At 41.6% G+C, this 14,500-nt stretch overlaps 1 protein-coding gene across 1 annotated transcript in view; it reads right to left on the bottom strand.

Moving 5' to 3' along the window:
• MTTP (microsomal triglyceride transfer protein) overlaps window positions 1–9,535 on the bottom strand; it is a 30,267-nt gene extending 20,732 nt beyond the window's left edge. The window contains exons 1-5 of the mRNA XM_026109052.2: window positions 9,371–9,535; window positions 4,213–4,400; window positions 3,478–3,621; window positions 1,201–1,308; window positions 80–196 (exon numbers count right to left, since the gene is read on the bottom strand). Of these exons, the coding sequence (XP_025964837.1) occupies window positions 80–196; window positions 1,201–1,308; window positions 3,478–3,621; window positions 4,213–4,400; window positions 9,371–9,431 (618 nt within the window). The 5' untranslated portion in view covers window positions 9,432–9,535. The remainder of the gene's footprint in view (window positions 1–79; window positions 197–1,200; window positions 1,309–3,477; window positions 3,622–4,212; window positions 4,401–9,370) is intronic.
• Between the last annotated feature and the right edge of the window lie 4,965 nt (window positions 9,536–14,500).

Raw genomic sequence — 14,500 nt, 5'->3', positions numbered from 1 at the left:
TTTGAGAAAATGAGTGATAGCTAATAAGGATATATTTTAAATAGGCAAAACAGATTTTATTCTGTTAAATAAATGGTACCTCATTGGGGCTGGTGAATCCTGTCTTTTCTATTTTACAGGAGTCCAGGGCTTTAATTTTAGTCACTTGATCTTGCCGAACATGGTAAGTAACATTGCATTCGCCAGATACATCCACCTTGGAAAAAAAGAGTAAGATTAGTATCTGAACGTCACTCATTTCTGACTTACTCTGATGTGTGTTTTCCTGTTTATTTTTCTCTCCCTTTCTTTGCTCAAAGAGAGACTTCTGGGAGTTGAAACTGTAGACAGCTGCAGGAGGCCTGTGCTGCTATGGACGATTTCTTGAATATATCTCTTGGACCTCGGAACACCCTCCAGAGACCAACCATTTTCTTCACTGATGGCATCAGGTACCTAAGATGCTGCACTGTTTCGGTTTGAGCTCATTTACCAGTTTTGAAGGTGAAGAGAGACTGCTGTTTTATTTTTCCTTATATCAGTGTTTCTAACTTCTGTTTTGGATAGGCAGAGGTGTTTTTCGTTAGATGGCTATGAAGGAAAGTAACAGTGTTTGTTTAAACAAAAAAGTTAGGAAATACCTGGCAGGTGGCACCATACTTAAGAATCTGAGCTAAATTCTAGCTTTCCTTATGTTGTCAGATGCAAAAATTTAACTGCATAATGCAGGTTAAATGGATGCAGATAAACCATTGCTAAGGTTGTTTGGATACTCTTTATTTGATTTAAAATAACTTAAATAAATAATAAACACATTAGACAATAAATTAATAAAAATAATAATAAATAATAATTTTAACAGTAATTTCAAATAATGATTTTAAATGCCTTGTGAACCAACCAGCTTCAAACCACAGCATTATAACCTCTTTTATAGTGCTGTGGTTTAAGTTGGTTTATTACCAAATTCTGTTAAATTCATAAGTGTATTTTAAATCAAATGGATTTCACCGATTTTTTAAAGTTAACAGCAGCAACATGACTTTTGTCACTAAATATTCAGAATATTAACTTTACGTCCCCAACTTCAAATCTGATCAAAGGGCTGATTTCTGTTACGCTTCCTTCTGAAGCCAACAGGAGCCACAGACATGCCTTTTAGAGCAGACTGGGCTCTGCATGTCTCTGATAACCAGTGTCTTGTCAGATATAGCACCATACCTCACGGGCAGCGCCAGAGTGCAGCTGGAGCTGGAAAAGGCTAGCCAGACCTCTCTTTAGATTTTGAACAAGAGCAGGCTCATTTTGATACGAGTAGAAGTTTTTTACCTGTAGGAATAAAACAAGTATATTACAAAACTGCCCCATTAAATCTGGTTAAACAAGAAAGAAAAAGTGAGGATCCCTTCTGTAAAAACTCCCTTTACTTTTTCTGATTGTGAAGCTGAACTTTGGACCTGTTATCCTTATTTAACCAAACTCCAGAGGCTGCAGGACCTGGCTGATGACAGTACAAAGATGGTTCAGACTTCAGCTCTACCTAAAGAGAGTTTCAGTTCTGTGAGCATCTTTTCTGAATGCTAATTAGAGAGAATTTAGAAGGAAAATGGGAAACTAAATATAATGTCACAAGTGACTGATTTTTCTACGTAACCCCCACGGAAACGTTCCTTATCAAGATGTGAATTGAAATGCTCTGGCTTTACATCCCATAGTAGGTCTTGCTTCCTTTCCCCCCTCATGCACATATTTGTTGCACTTTAATCACAGGTTACAAAAAAACAGAATGAATCATAGCATAGTTAGTGTGACTCAAATGACGTGTCACATACATCACAACCTTTGAACTACATGGATCAACTGTTATGCTTGAGCCTCTCCTCTGGTAACAAAAGACTTTGCACCTCCACTTTGCATTCAATGTGCTTTAAAAGTGCACTTTTTCAGGAACTGTAAGCACTATCAGTGTGTTATCTCAGGGCAACCCTGGAAGGGGAGGTCACTGTGCCAGAGATGAAAGTATCACACCACAGAGAAATCAGAAAGGCAGTGCTCAGAACCTATTGCACAGGAAAAAGCCCAACTTTTTAATACTACATCTCAGTCGTAGCATGTGAACTGCCTCTAGCAGTGTGTTTGCAGTGCACTGGCAGCAGATATATTTTGACTGTGTTCTTCGGATAATTCAAGCCTCATTTAGGGACGTGTACGGTTGGGAGCCAGTGCTGTTCTGTTTCTTTTTATGTTGTGTAAAACTGATGACAGGGCTGAGTCTGAAAGTTACTGAGCAGGCCTGATAGCAGCTGCAATTCAGCTGGCTGAGCTGGCAGCCAGGATATGTGCTCAGTGCCTATTTACAGCAGTAGGTAAAGATCCTGTTGGGATAAGGTGTCACAGCCCTCACTCAGCTCCACAGAAGAGTAAAAGGGAGTGTGACCTTCAACCTTCCTCCTTTCACACTGCCCCTCTGCCCATGTCCTACCTGCCGAGCATTGCTCGGGCTGTGGCTGGGAGAGCAGGGCTCTCGGCCTAATGCGCTCCGCCACAAACAACGGGGGGGGGGGGGGGGGGGGGTAAACGAGCATGGAGAGGAGGCAGGAGCGGCCTTCTCCAGCCTTGCCGCTCCCTGGCCAGAGGGTAGGCCGAGCACAAGGGGGCAAGTGAGCCGCTCCACAGAAAAAGGGAGAGATGAATTTACTTCATTGCCTTTCCGAGCGAGACTGGGACTCGGAGAGCTGCAACTGGACATGGGTGCCCCGAAGGCGGGAGACTATGCTTTGGTCCTCTCTCAGGGCAGGGTTGAAAATCCAGCCTGTCAGTGAGGACAGGCAAACCAAGGTGCGCTTGCTCACAGATCCTTTTCTTCTGATATTTGGAGACAGTTTGCCAGTAGAGGAACAACACAAAAGGCTGTAGCTCTTTCAGCATCAAGCTCATTAATTTGGAACCATTGAACGGCAGGTGACACTCAGGTAAATAAGCAAGCCAGAGAGGGGTAAAGCAGTCCCACTAAAACGGTTGATGTGGGTTTAAAGTTATTAACACTGTTCTTGACAGGCTTGGTATAGTCTCCCTCATAATAAACTGTATCTCTTTTTCTGCCTTTAGACCTTGGATAAAATCCTGGCCTCACTGAAGTCAACAGCAAAAGCCTTAAACAGCACCCCTGTGTGTGTATGTATGTATGTGTATATATATATATATGTATATATGTGTGTGTGTGTATGTATGTATATATACACATATATTTGTGGCCAATATGTTAACTGTTTACTTCATACTGTATGGTATTCTCAAAGCACAAGGGGCTTGGGCTGGAGGAGCCCCTTGTACAGGAAGATTACAGTCTGTTCCAAACTACTGTATTTTAGGTAGAAAGATTATATTGTATTAAGAAAACTAAGCGGACAGTGAATTGTTCTCCAAGCCTGTAAGGAAGGATTTGTCTCAGGTTTCCTCAGGGAATGTGTGTGTGAATTTTAAAAGATGGGGTCTTACTTTTCCACGGGTTAACTGAAGAACTATGGGCCTCTGTAAAGCTTCCAGATACTCTTTCCCAATGATCTTCTCTGTGCTTTTTCCTTTGAAGATGTTTTTAGTGTCCGGACGTTCATTTACATTTGCAACTTGGATATCTCTTATCTAACAAAGTAAAAGCAGAGAAAATTCATTTAGAGAGCAGTCTAGCATTGGACTGGGGAAGGCTAGATAGACTAAATCACCTAATAAATCTTTTCTTTCTTAATTTCTGGTTCTGATCATTAGTTTTCCATGATGTCTATGTCTACATGTTCAGAAGAAATTGAGAGTCACCGTTGGGGAAATACTCAGCTTAAAGGTAAGCAACAAAACCTGTTCATACTTAGAACATGTCACGATGCTCAGGTGAGAGCTGTCAGCTAAGAACTTCAGGTGACCTACTACCCATCCTGTAGGTGCTTGCACAAAATTTCTTTGAAGCTATGGAAGCTGTATGAAGCAATTTCAAAATATAGGAGATATTTTGAAGTCCTGGCTTATGATGTTAGGTACATTTTTGTAAAAGTCATTCTATAGGAGACAGCTAATTGAAGAAACTGTTTGTAGTTAATGAGACTGTGGAAGAATAAAAGACTTGGCTTATCTTTTGAAAACGTGTTCTTCAAGAACTATCTGTTTATGTAGTCAGTTAAACAATTAGATAAATGCATAAAGAATTGGGCATATGTGAAGTTTTTTGATGGCATTGATTACCGTAATTTTGATCAACTGGTCGTCATCATTGTCGGGATTTCTCCATAAGAGGTTGACATCCACACCAGAAGAAATCCGGTAGCCTGCACTATCCTGTAGTGATGCTTTAACCCGGTCAATAAACACTTCAGATGAATAAGCAAATTTATATATCTTGTCATTATTTAGGCTTGGTCCAGTGGTGTGCCCTGTTTGGAAAGAACAGGATGAAAAACACACTTGTCAGTATTTTAGAAATTATCAACCCCCATAATCTCTTATTTTCTCTAAAAATCACCTTTAGAAAAATTAAAACTGCAGTTGTCAACAGAAGACATATGGGACTGATCCTTCTACCCTTGCTTACAGGTGCTGTCCCACTGGGGCTGTATTGCAGCTATTTTTTTCTGATTAAATTGACATCAATCTAAGGTAAGAATGTCCATAACATTCATTGTTCTAACTCTGCACTTAAATACAAAAAAGAGTCACTTTCCTTACCCTGGATATTGTAACATTAGAAACTAATCCAAAGTTGTTTGCAAATTAAAATACTTTAAGAAATCATGCAATGCATGCAATGCATATGCTTATCAATTTGAAATGTACTGACATCTTTTGTTGGAGCCGATAGAAATTGCTCTCTGCAACTTTTGCACATTTATTGGGAATTTTTCTATTGAGAGCCTTGCTGTGAATGTAATGAAGACATTGGGAAAATATTTTTTAGATCAAATAATTAAGCTCTTGTTCTTCAAATTAAATAAATGTCCCTGTAGCTGTGACGTTGTTGTTAGATTTATATTGATGTATTTTAAGGGATATAAAACACCAATTCCTAACATAAATCCAGCTTTCCAACTTGCGTACCTAATTTTTATGGTGATATTTCCATCTGCATTAACAACAAATTGGACAGGCTATTCCCAAGGAATTCAGTTTCAGTGTTGCTTGTGTAAATGAAATCTGCACTATAGAAAAGTCTTGGGTTTTTTTCCTTTATAAAAGTACTTAGAGTGCCCTATGCCCACATCCTTCCCTGTCTTTTCTTTTTTTCATACACAGTTCTGCGGGAAATGTGTACCACTATAACACCGGTGTCACAGATTTCTACATTTCTACATAGCCTCAGGCATAGGAATTAGACCTGCCCCTAAGAGCCTTCACGGTGTTTGCATTCATTCTGCCCATAGGAGAAGCTGTATCATTTGAGCTTTAAACTGCATTAAGAAAAATGTCACTGCAATTTTTTTTTAACGTGACCAAGGAAAATCAATTTCTTCTTGAATACTCTTTAAATATTTTGTTATGAAGGATATACATGACATTCCTTTTCACTGTTTTCAAGGACTTCCCTCTTTTGGTGTGGTTGGCTACAAAGGTCTCTTCCACACAAGAAAATCTGATGAACTCAGTTTGTAGAGGGAAGGGAGGAGAACCTGGCGGTACACAAAGTGCTGTTACATCCGCAAAGTAAATACACATACAGTGACCTTAGGTGCTATCTGTCAGTGTTGCAGGCCTAGCCCCTCAGAGCCTAATGCTGCACCACTGCAACCAATGGGAATTTCTTCATGGAGTTCAGTAGGTGCAGGGCAGAAATGAAAACTGTACACAAAGTTAAACCAAGAAAAGCAAAGTGCTGGAGATGCATCTCAGTCTTATGACAAGTACAGGAAAAAAAAAGAAAAAAGAAAAAGCTACCAAAACATCTCAGACAGATTCTTAAACAAGCTGTAATGTGATCAGTGTGTCCAAAGTCCCTTGCAGAGAATCAGCAGGCTATCTTGATATATTTTGTGTTCCTCAGTGCTTTATTTGACTCTGCTAAATAAATTTAAATTAACTGCATTAGTAAAAAAGGAAGAACACAGTACTTGTTTATTCCACAGCCAGATTTTAAATCCTCATTAGGTGCACCCTGTAATTCCATCATGGCTGGACAGATTTCTTCTGAAATGCTCAGAGAGTCCAAAACCATGTTTTTTAAGGTTTTCTTTGCTTCTTTCCCCTTTTTACTCAGATATCATAGCACCACACTAAGGTCAGCTTCAATTCTCCATCATAAGGTCAGCATCATTCTCCAAGCAAAAAGGCAACCCCACCAAGTCTGGTCTGCAGCTTGTGTACGTTGGCAAAGCTACACAGAACTAATCCGATTTATGATTTACGCCAGTTGAAGATCTGGCCTGGCAAGTTTGGTAATGCCTGGGGAAGCAGCCTGTTTGCATGTGAAAGCTCAGAGTTATGACTGTTGATTTTTTTGCAGGGATGCTAAAGTATTGATGCTGGCATGGGGCTGTTTTGGTTTTGTCCTATTTTTATGTCTACTTTTAAAAAAATCACCTAGAAGTGTAAAACCTTTCCTGCAGGTTTACCGTGAATTTCCTAGTCATTTTGCTTCACCCGTTTCCCTCACTTCCATCACATTTGGAGCTACATTGCTGTTGAAAGCAGAGGGTGCTCAGTGCCTGCCTAGAATGCCTGACAGTGCCTTTCAGGAAGACCTGTTATTCCTTGGGATAACTCTCTGAGAAGGTTGTTTCCTGGTTTGAAATATCCTTCATTTGCAGTAGAAGTGGCAGCACTAATGATTTAGTATCAGCTGAGATTTTACAAGTGCAACCTTCTAGGTGCTTTCTACAAGTGCAACCTTTCTTCACAGGTGCGTGGAGGATGACACAGTCCTGTCTAAAGACAAGAGGTGGGGGGAAAGCACGTCCAAGTAAAATGATCTGAGTGCTGAGACATATGTCTTATTAGTTATAGTGGATGTCTGTGGTTTTGCTCCCCCTCTCTTTTCAGTTAAAGGCACCTTACCTCTGTCCTCTTCTTTTCCCACAGTTCAGCCCATATACATATGTATTTTTTTTTCTTTTTGTAACAGTTCCTTCCATTTTACTCCCTTTCAACATTTGCTTGTCTCCGTATACAAAAGAACTGTTCACACCTGAGGGCAACAGATGAGCAAATGATGCAGGCAGGCAGCTTCTTGTGAGTGCCATGGAAGAGATGAGTAATTGCAAAGTATTTTGGGGAGACAGAAGAGTATTAGGGTCTGAAGGTTTTCCCCATTCCATATGTGGAAAATGCTGGGGGAGCCAGGGCAGAAGACGTGTTTCGCTGCAAGCCAAATATCACTCAGGGTAAAGGGTGACCCAGTGGTGGATCATGATATGAGAAGGAGCAGGGATGAGGCAAAAACAATGGTACCATTTAAAAAGAAATATTCCTATACCTTTCTGATAGAAACCTTTTTTTAAAAAAAAATACTGTCTTTAGCAGCTCTTTCCTTTGTATTCCACATAGTGCTGTGATCCATGAAACTCATATCGCCGTTTCTATTTCAGCTGATGGCAGACTTCCCACTGACCGAGAAGGGAGCAGAAGCGGACATAAAGACTGCATTCTGTCATACTGTCTTGGGGTCAGAAGTGCCTGCGTGGACTGTGCGGCTTTCAAGGTGTGGAGTGCATAACACATAGTTTGACTGGTAATGTTAAGTGTCTATCATTAAGGGTAACATGCCAATTCTATAATTAAATCGTGATACTGTATAATACAGAAGGTTACACTGCATGAGCAGAGACAGCTGTCAAGCCCTGTGCCTTTTATTAATACATGCGGCATGCAGAGCATGTGCATCTCCAACTACGAGCCGGCTCTTCGTCCATAAATTATATTTGCCAGTTCTTCTGATACTGGATAGCTTTAAGAACAAAACCCATCCATTTATTTGAAAATATTTTTCAAATGAAACTGCAGTAGGAAAGGTTTGTGTGTGCTGATCTAGCTGACATAAAAGTAAAGGATAGTCATTTAGTATTTTTAAAAGGCAGCATGGCCTGGTGGACTGAAAGACAAGACTCTAACTCTAATCCTAGCCCTGTCATTGAGGCACTAATTGGCCTTGGGCCAGTTACTTAGCTCTCAGTCTCCATTTACCCCTCTGCACAAGAGAATGAGACCTTGCAGAGCTGATCGAAGGATTAATTAATCAGAAAATGTTTGCACAGTACCCCCGGGGATGTAAAGTGCCAAATGTTCCTTCACATCAAGAAAGAGCTTTACTTAATAATATTACGGAGAAGCTGGGAAGAGCAGACACCAGAAATTTGGCCTGTCAGTATCTAGCCATAAATGTTGCTTGGCAGCGTTGTAAGATACACTCACTGGTAGAGGAACCGCCTGCAAGCTTCTGTGCCTTATAACGTCTGTCATAAGGGGTAAGGATGTAGGGAGGAAGGTTGCTGCTCTCTGCTTACACAAATACACAGTGTCCCAGGTTGCCTGCAGGGAGCAGGAAGAGGCACCTATGGGAGTACTTCTGCAGCCTTTTTGACAGCTTAACTCAGGACCGGCTGCTCCCCTGCTCCCCTTCCCTCCTTGCTGAGGACATTTTCATTCAGCTAGAAGGGTAAGTGTTGGCTAATGTCATATGACTGCTGCTGTCAGAGCACAGACTGCTGTTACAGTGAGGGACTTAGAGCTGACTTGTGTATTAAATAGCTATCGAGTGGTCCTAAAAGTCCTGTAAATTTAATGCCAGACTGTACACAAAGCGCCACTACTGAGAGAGATCTTTCTTTGCTTCATACATTGGCACTGCTAGAGTGGGCAGTCCCCAGATTTTGTACCCTTGAGCTCTGTGCAGGACACCTGAGTAAAGCCCTTGCTCCAAGAGTGTGTGTAGACATCCAGGTTCTCATGACTTACTGCAGACCAAGCTCCCTGTGAAATTAATGGGATGCTTGTTGCGGACTTCAGTGGTAGCTGAGTCAACTGCGCAGAAGATGAAACCTGCAGAGCCCTGAGCGCTTTCTGGCTCTGATCCACTAGAGCACTTCCATGGGCGTTTAACTTTTAAGCATGTGAATAGCGTCCTTCATGTCACTGCCACCACTTCCTGTCCTGACTCAGCAAGGTCAAGATTCCCAGTTTCCTGGCTCATATCGCTGGTGGTGTGCCCCTGAAAATATTGTCTCCTCCATCCCCTGTGCTGGCAAGAATGTTGCAAGTGCTTAGTCCATTGTAATTACTAAACGCATTTTGCATTACTCAAGAATGCCTGAGTAAAGATGCTCATTTCTGAGGTAAAATATACCTCCGTATGCATACACTGATTATGCCTTCACTGAGTCTTTTGTTGAAAGACAAACCAAGCCCGGTGCGGACCTACCTTTAACAGAGGCTGAATACGTGGAAATGATGCAAAGGAAAAGCACTGTGAGAAGAATCATGCTCAACTCGCCTGCACTCCTGACCGCAGCATTAAATGGCAAAGCCTCGGAGAAGTGAACCGCTCAGGCTGGAGTGAAGCTTGCAGAGAGAGCCGCCGAATCTGCCCCTGTGTTTATCTAGATGTAGTAAAGGTCAGATTCCAAATTCCACTCTCAGGTACTAAGTTCATTGAAGGACTTCAAGTTAATTATTAAGAACTGAAGTAGGCTGCTGCATGCATTTCACCCATTTGATTGTTCACCTCAGCTTTTGGTTTTGAATACTAAATGGATGTAGTCGTAACTTCTGAGTGGGGGGAGCCAATCTCCAGTCCTCGCAGAGTCAGCAGGAGCTCTCTCCACTCCTCTGCTGTTTTAAGGAAAGTTTAGTTTGGGTCTGTTGTGTCTAGGGGCCAGATTCTGGCCACCGTTCTACACTATCTTGTACCAACTCTGTGAGTAATCTTGGAAACAGGTTTTAAGGGTCTTTCTAGAAGCAGTATGCTGTTATTTGTCAATGCCATCAAAATATTGATGATACTATGTTACAAAGACTCAGGCACAATGTCACTTACTGCTATATTGCATTTTTCCAACAAAATTCTCTTTTTTTAGCAGCCCCAGTCCCTATATTACATAATTAGAGGCTAGAGACAGAAAAGATGAATTAAACCAGCCTTTCTGTCCCACCCCGCTGAAGGCTATTTGCTTTGTTAGGTCTAGGACCAAGCCTGGCACTATGGCCTTTGGGAAAGCAGTCCCACAAACCATCAGATTGTTGTTATCCTTATTACCCATATTTTTTCTGTTTCTCAAGTTCACTTTACTGCATCTCCTGATAAGCCCCCTTCTGACTAAGCCACGTGCTTCCTCGTTTTCCTTGAGAGCAAGCTTCATGCCATATGGTGCCGAGCTTCGCTGCCAGAGGGCTGATAAGCGAACCCTTGTCCCTCAGATACTGGTGTGGCAGGGGACGGACCCCCACGTGTTGTTTGGCATATCCAGCGTGTCAAAGTCATGGAGGGGTCATCCTTTCCCCGGGTGAATGGAACCTCCCTAGTTTTGCAGGAGGGAAGAGTCCCTTCCTATTTATACAGAGAGATACCGGTGAGCAGTTACCAAACTCTTTCTCTCCACTCTGAGAGGTTGTTTTGACAAGAGAGAATTGTTTTCCCCCCAAGATGTATTCTGTAAATAACTCCCAGTCACAGAATAATTTCCCTGCCATACACTGGAGCGTTACTTGTCTTGCTGCCTGCTAGCTACAAATAACCCAAAGAAATTAGTGCTGCCTCAGTATTTAACTGCTAACAATAGGGCATTTCTGCCACCAGCTATTCTGTATTAATAAAGGATTGTAAGGTGAGAATGGCCTTCACTTTCAATGATATAAATGCCTCTGCCATTGCACTGTATTAGAAGAGAAGCTGAAAATAGTGGATCTAAGATGTTGCCAAGTGGTGGGAAACAACAGGTCCACAGTCATTTCCCCCTCTTGCACTTCTCTCTCCACACCATGTGATAGTCTCCTGGGAGCTGTGTGCGTGTGCATAGAGGAAGGAAGCTCCCTGGTGTACATCCCTGACTCCAGAAGTCAAGTCTTTTCCCCAGTCTTCAGGAGAAAACCGTATACATCTTCTGTTATCAGGAGAACGTATCTTTTTTTATTGCTGTTCCTTACATCAGAGATTTTCTCTTGGGGACAAAATCTCTCTTTGTTTTGATGTCGGTTTCTGGACTGTAGCTGATCCTTTTGTTGCATTCTGCAGCACTTGGGAAACAAACTTTTCAGGCGTTCTGTACTTTTTTTGAAAAAGTGAGTACACCATCTCTGTGCAAAAATAACTTCTAATTAGAGAAAGAGTAGAGGTACAGTTTCTGCTTTGGAAATGCAAAGTTTACCCTTCATTCACTGGGAGGAGTTGATGTTGGTCTGAAATCTGGAGAATAGTAATCATTCTGTTCTTACATTCTTGGGACATACTCAGGGAATGTGTTTCTTTCTTCAAATCAAGTTTAAAAAATGCCTCTCAGGCTTTAGAATATTAGAGGCCAGATCCTCAGCTGTTGTATATAAGTGTATTCCTTTGTACACCAAAGGAATTGCCTTAGTTATGCCAATTACAGCACCTAAGGATATAGCCATCACATATGTGTAGAGAAATAAAGCACATACATTTTCATATGCATATATATGTGTGTGTATATATATATATCATGCACACTTGATATATTCAGGTAGACATATACTCCTAAAACTTACTTAAAAATATGGGCCCTGAACCTCATGTCAGTTATGCTAGGAGTAAATCAGCAGTAACATCCTTGAAGTCAGTGTTAACTAGTGAAAAAAGTTTTCTACCCACCAAAGTCCATTACACTCGGAAGCTGCAGGATCAAACCCTAATGTACACCTCATGCCATGCTGGCATATGCTCTAGGGTCAAAGTATTACTGTTGCTGCACAGTTTCCAGAGTCCAAACAATAAAGCTCATATCTTTGTGCGACCTAATAAAACTAATGAGATTTCCTCACATCTTCTGAGGTCAATGAAATGCTGTTATCCTCTCTTCACAAATGACAGAGTGAAGCTTTTGGCTTTCAACACAAACTTTCAGCTATATCCACCAAAGTATGTAAGTCCATCTTCTCCCTTCAGCTAGTGCCCAAATGCCCCATCTCTCTGTTTCAGATGTTAATGTTCCTACGACATACATGTTTCTGCCATGGGAGACAGAGGGAGGGATATACATGGCAAATCACCCTCCAAAGGTGCATTCTTCAGGCGATTCACATCCTAACCTTCCCCTTCCTTACTGGCGTATGGGGCCCAGTCTACCCAGCACTGACAGAAAAAGGCATTTCTTCGCCCTTGCTCCTTTGCCCACCTTCCCAGGTGGCAGTAGCAGTTTGGGTGTGCAGGCCAGGCTGTCGTGGCAGGGAGGCTGGCGAGCTTGCCACCTCGGGAGGCAAAACTGTGTGCTCTGGGTTTGCATCGCTGTGTCTTGTGCCTGCCAGTTACATTCTCTGTGTGGTGCAGGAGCAGGAGCTCTGCAATCAGATCTGACCCACCGAGAGTGATTTCTATATACAAACCTGAGCCTCCACTGAGTATCTTTTTCCTCTTGCCATATTCTGCCACTTGCGCTGCAATGCTGGTTTTGCAAATGCTTTAAAAAGCTCCGGGAAACTCGCTATTTGAATGAGCATCTTGAAATGTCAAAATACAGCTATATCAAACAATTAAATTCAATTAGACAGTTCTTTCTAAGTATTTGCAACTGTTCAGGTCTTCATTTTGCCTTGTCATCACTTGGCACTTTGGCAGACTTTAACACAGAAAATATCACGTTGCTCTGTATTGCTGTTTAAGGATGTAAGGGTCTGGATTAGCAATACTGCCACTTTGGAAATTGCAAAATGAGAAAAACAAATTTGTAAATCAAAACCTCTGAGAAACTTCTTCTTTCTGAGAAAAAGCACATCAGAATATTGTGTGAATTTGTTAGGTGTCCTTTCGCTTTTTAAAAAAGAAAACAAGCAAATGGGCTTCTGTCAGTAACTGGTCTGTGGCCTTTTAATGACCAAATGAAAAGGAAGGATTCTTTATTGGGCTGGTAATGCATTTGGACTTGTGTGATTCTGGTATGTAAATCTAGATATTAATAGTAACGTCAGTGCGGTTTTAAATAGATGCTAGTAAAAGCAAATACAAATCTAGTTATTTTTAAAGTAGTGAAAGAAATAAGCATCACAAGTGAAATCAAATATTAAACCAAATATTAAACATGAACAGCAGTTAAAGGTCAGTGTCTTACTCTGGAGACACCATACAGTTTTGTGGATTTAATATAGCAGTAGTAAATCTGAAACCAGCACTAAAACTGAAAGACTGTATATATCTGGAACCAATGAAACTTGAGATAAACATTGGTGCACATGAAAAGAATATTATGGTAGCACACACTGATAGGTTTGCTAACTTCGTGTGCCTCGTTAACCAGTGATGAACAGATTACCTACACATTTAGGTTGCCCAAAGTATATTTTTCTCATATATTATAATCCTCGTCTCCAGAATAAATGCCTGTGCCTATGCAACATTCTTTCCGCAAGTTGTCTGAAGGGGAAAAATTGTCACCGTTAGTTGGATATTGGCACTAAATTTTAAAGAACTAATGGATAGTGGCCTTTTAAAACATGAAATGCAAAGCAACATGCCTCCTTTTTAAGGGGCAAAATGAATATGGAATTGCTTGTGGTTCTTTGGAACTCAAATTCTGCTCTGGGGAATGTGACTACTTAAAAATACTCCTTTGGCCTCTGTGTGAACTCAGTAATGTCATCAAAACCATCAGATAAAAATAAGGTTTTCTTACTTTTCACTCTTCTTAATCCTGTGGAGCCACCACAGCCATAAGAGAGGGAACACAGTTATTATTATTACTCTCAGCGGGGTCATTAGTTTATCCTCTGAGCCTGTGACCATTCACTCATGCAGATTTCAAAGAATCACCTCACTTGTGTGTGTCTGCACGGGCAGAGCCCGGGGTCTGCCTACAGCACCCATGGCTGCTCTCACCTGCTTTTCTGCTGCCGCAGTGAAAACAAAAAGCTGCACAGTGTAACTGACAGCTAAATGCAGTTTGTGTCTATTGTAAGCAATGGTGCAGAAGCAAAAAAGAAAAACACACACACACGACAGCTGATCTTGAAGTGTATTTGGTATGGCTAGAATTTTTTTTTAACTGTAAAGATGCTACCAAAAAAGAGGTGATGTAGCACCTAGTAATTGGTGTATCTTCTTCTTGCGCTGCTACGTGAGCGCTGTCTTCCTATTCTAAAATCTAAAGAATGCAAAGAAAAAGTCTTCCAGCACAAAAAAATGACACAGGCCTCTTGAAGCTTCATTTTTTCTTACACCCGTACCAGGCGGACGGGTTTAGTTATTAGGAGGCCCTTTGGGAACTGCACGGTTTGCCGCGCGGGCCGGGGGCCACCCCCACCCGTCAGTGAGTATCGGCGCGGCGCGAGGTTTCTCCGCAGCGCGACCGTTGGCGCTAACGGCCGCCCGCTGCTCGCCGGGATT

Source organism: Dromaius novaehollandiae, chromosome 4, assembly GCF_036370855.1.
Source record: "Dromaius novaehollandiae isolate bDroNov1 chromosome 4, bDroNov1.hap1, whole genome shotgun sequence".
NCBI classification, from domain to species: domain Eukaryota; kingdom Metazoa; phylum Chordata; class Aves; order Casuariiformes; family Dromaiidae; genus Dromaius; species Dromaius novaehollandiae.
This window is presented reverse-complemented; position numbering and strand designations above follow the sequence as displayed.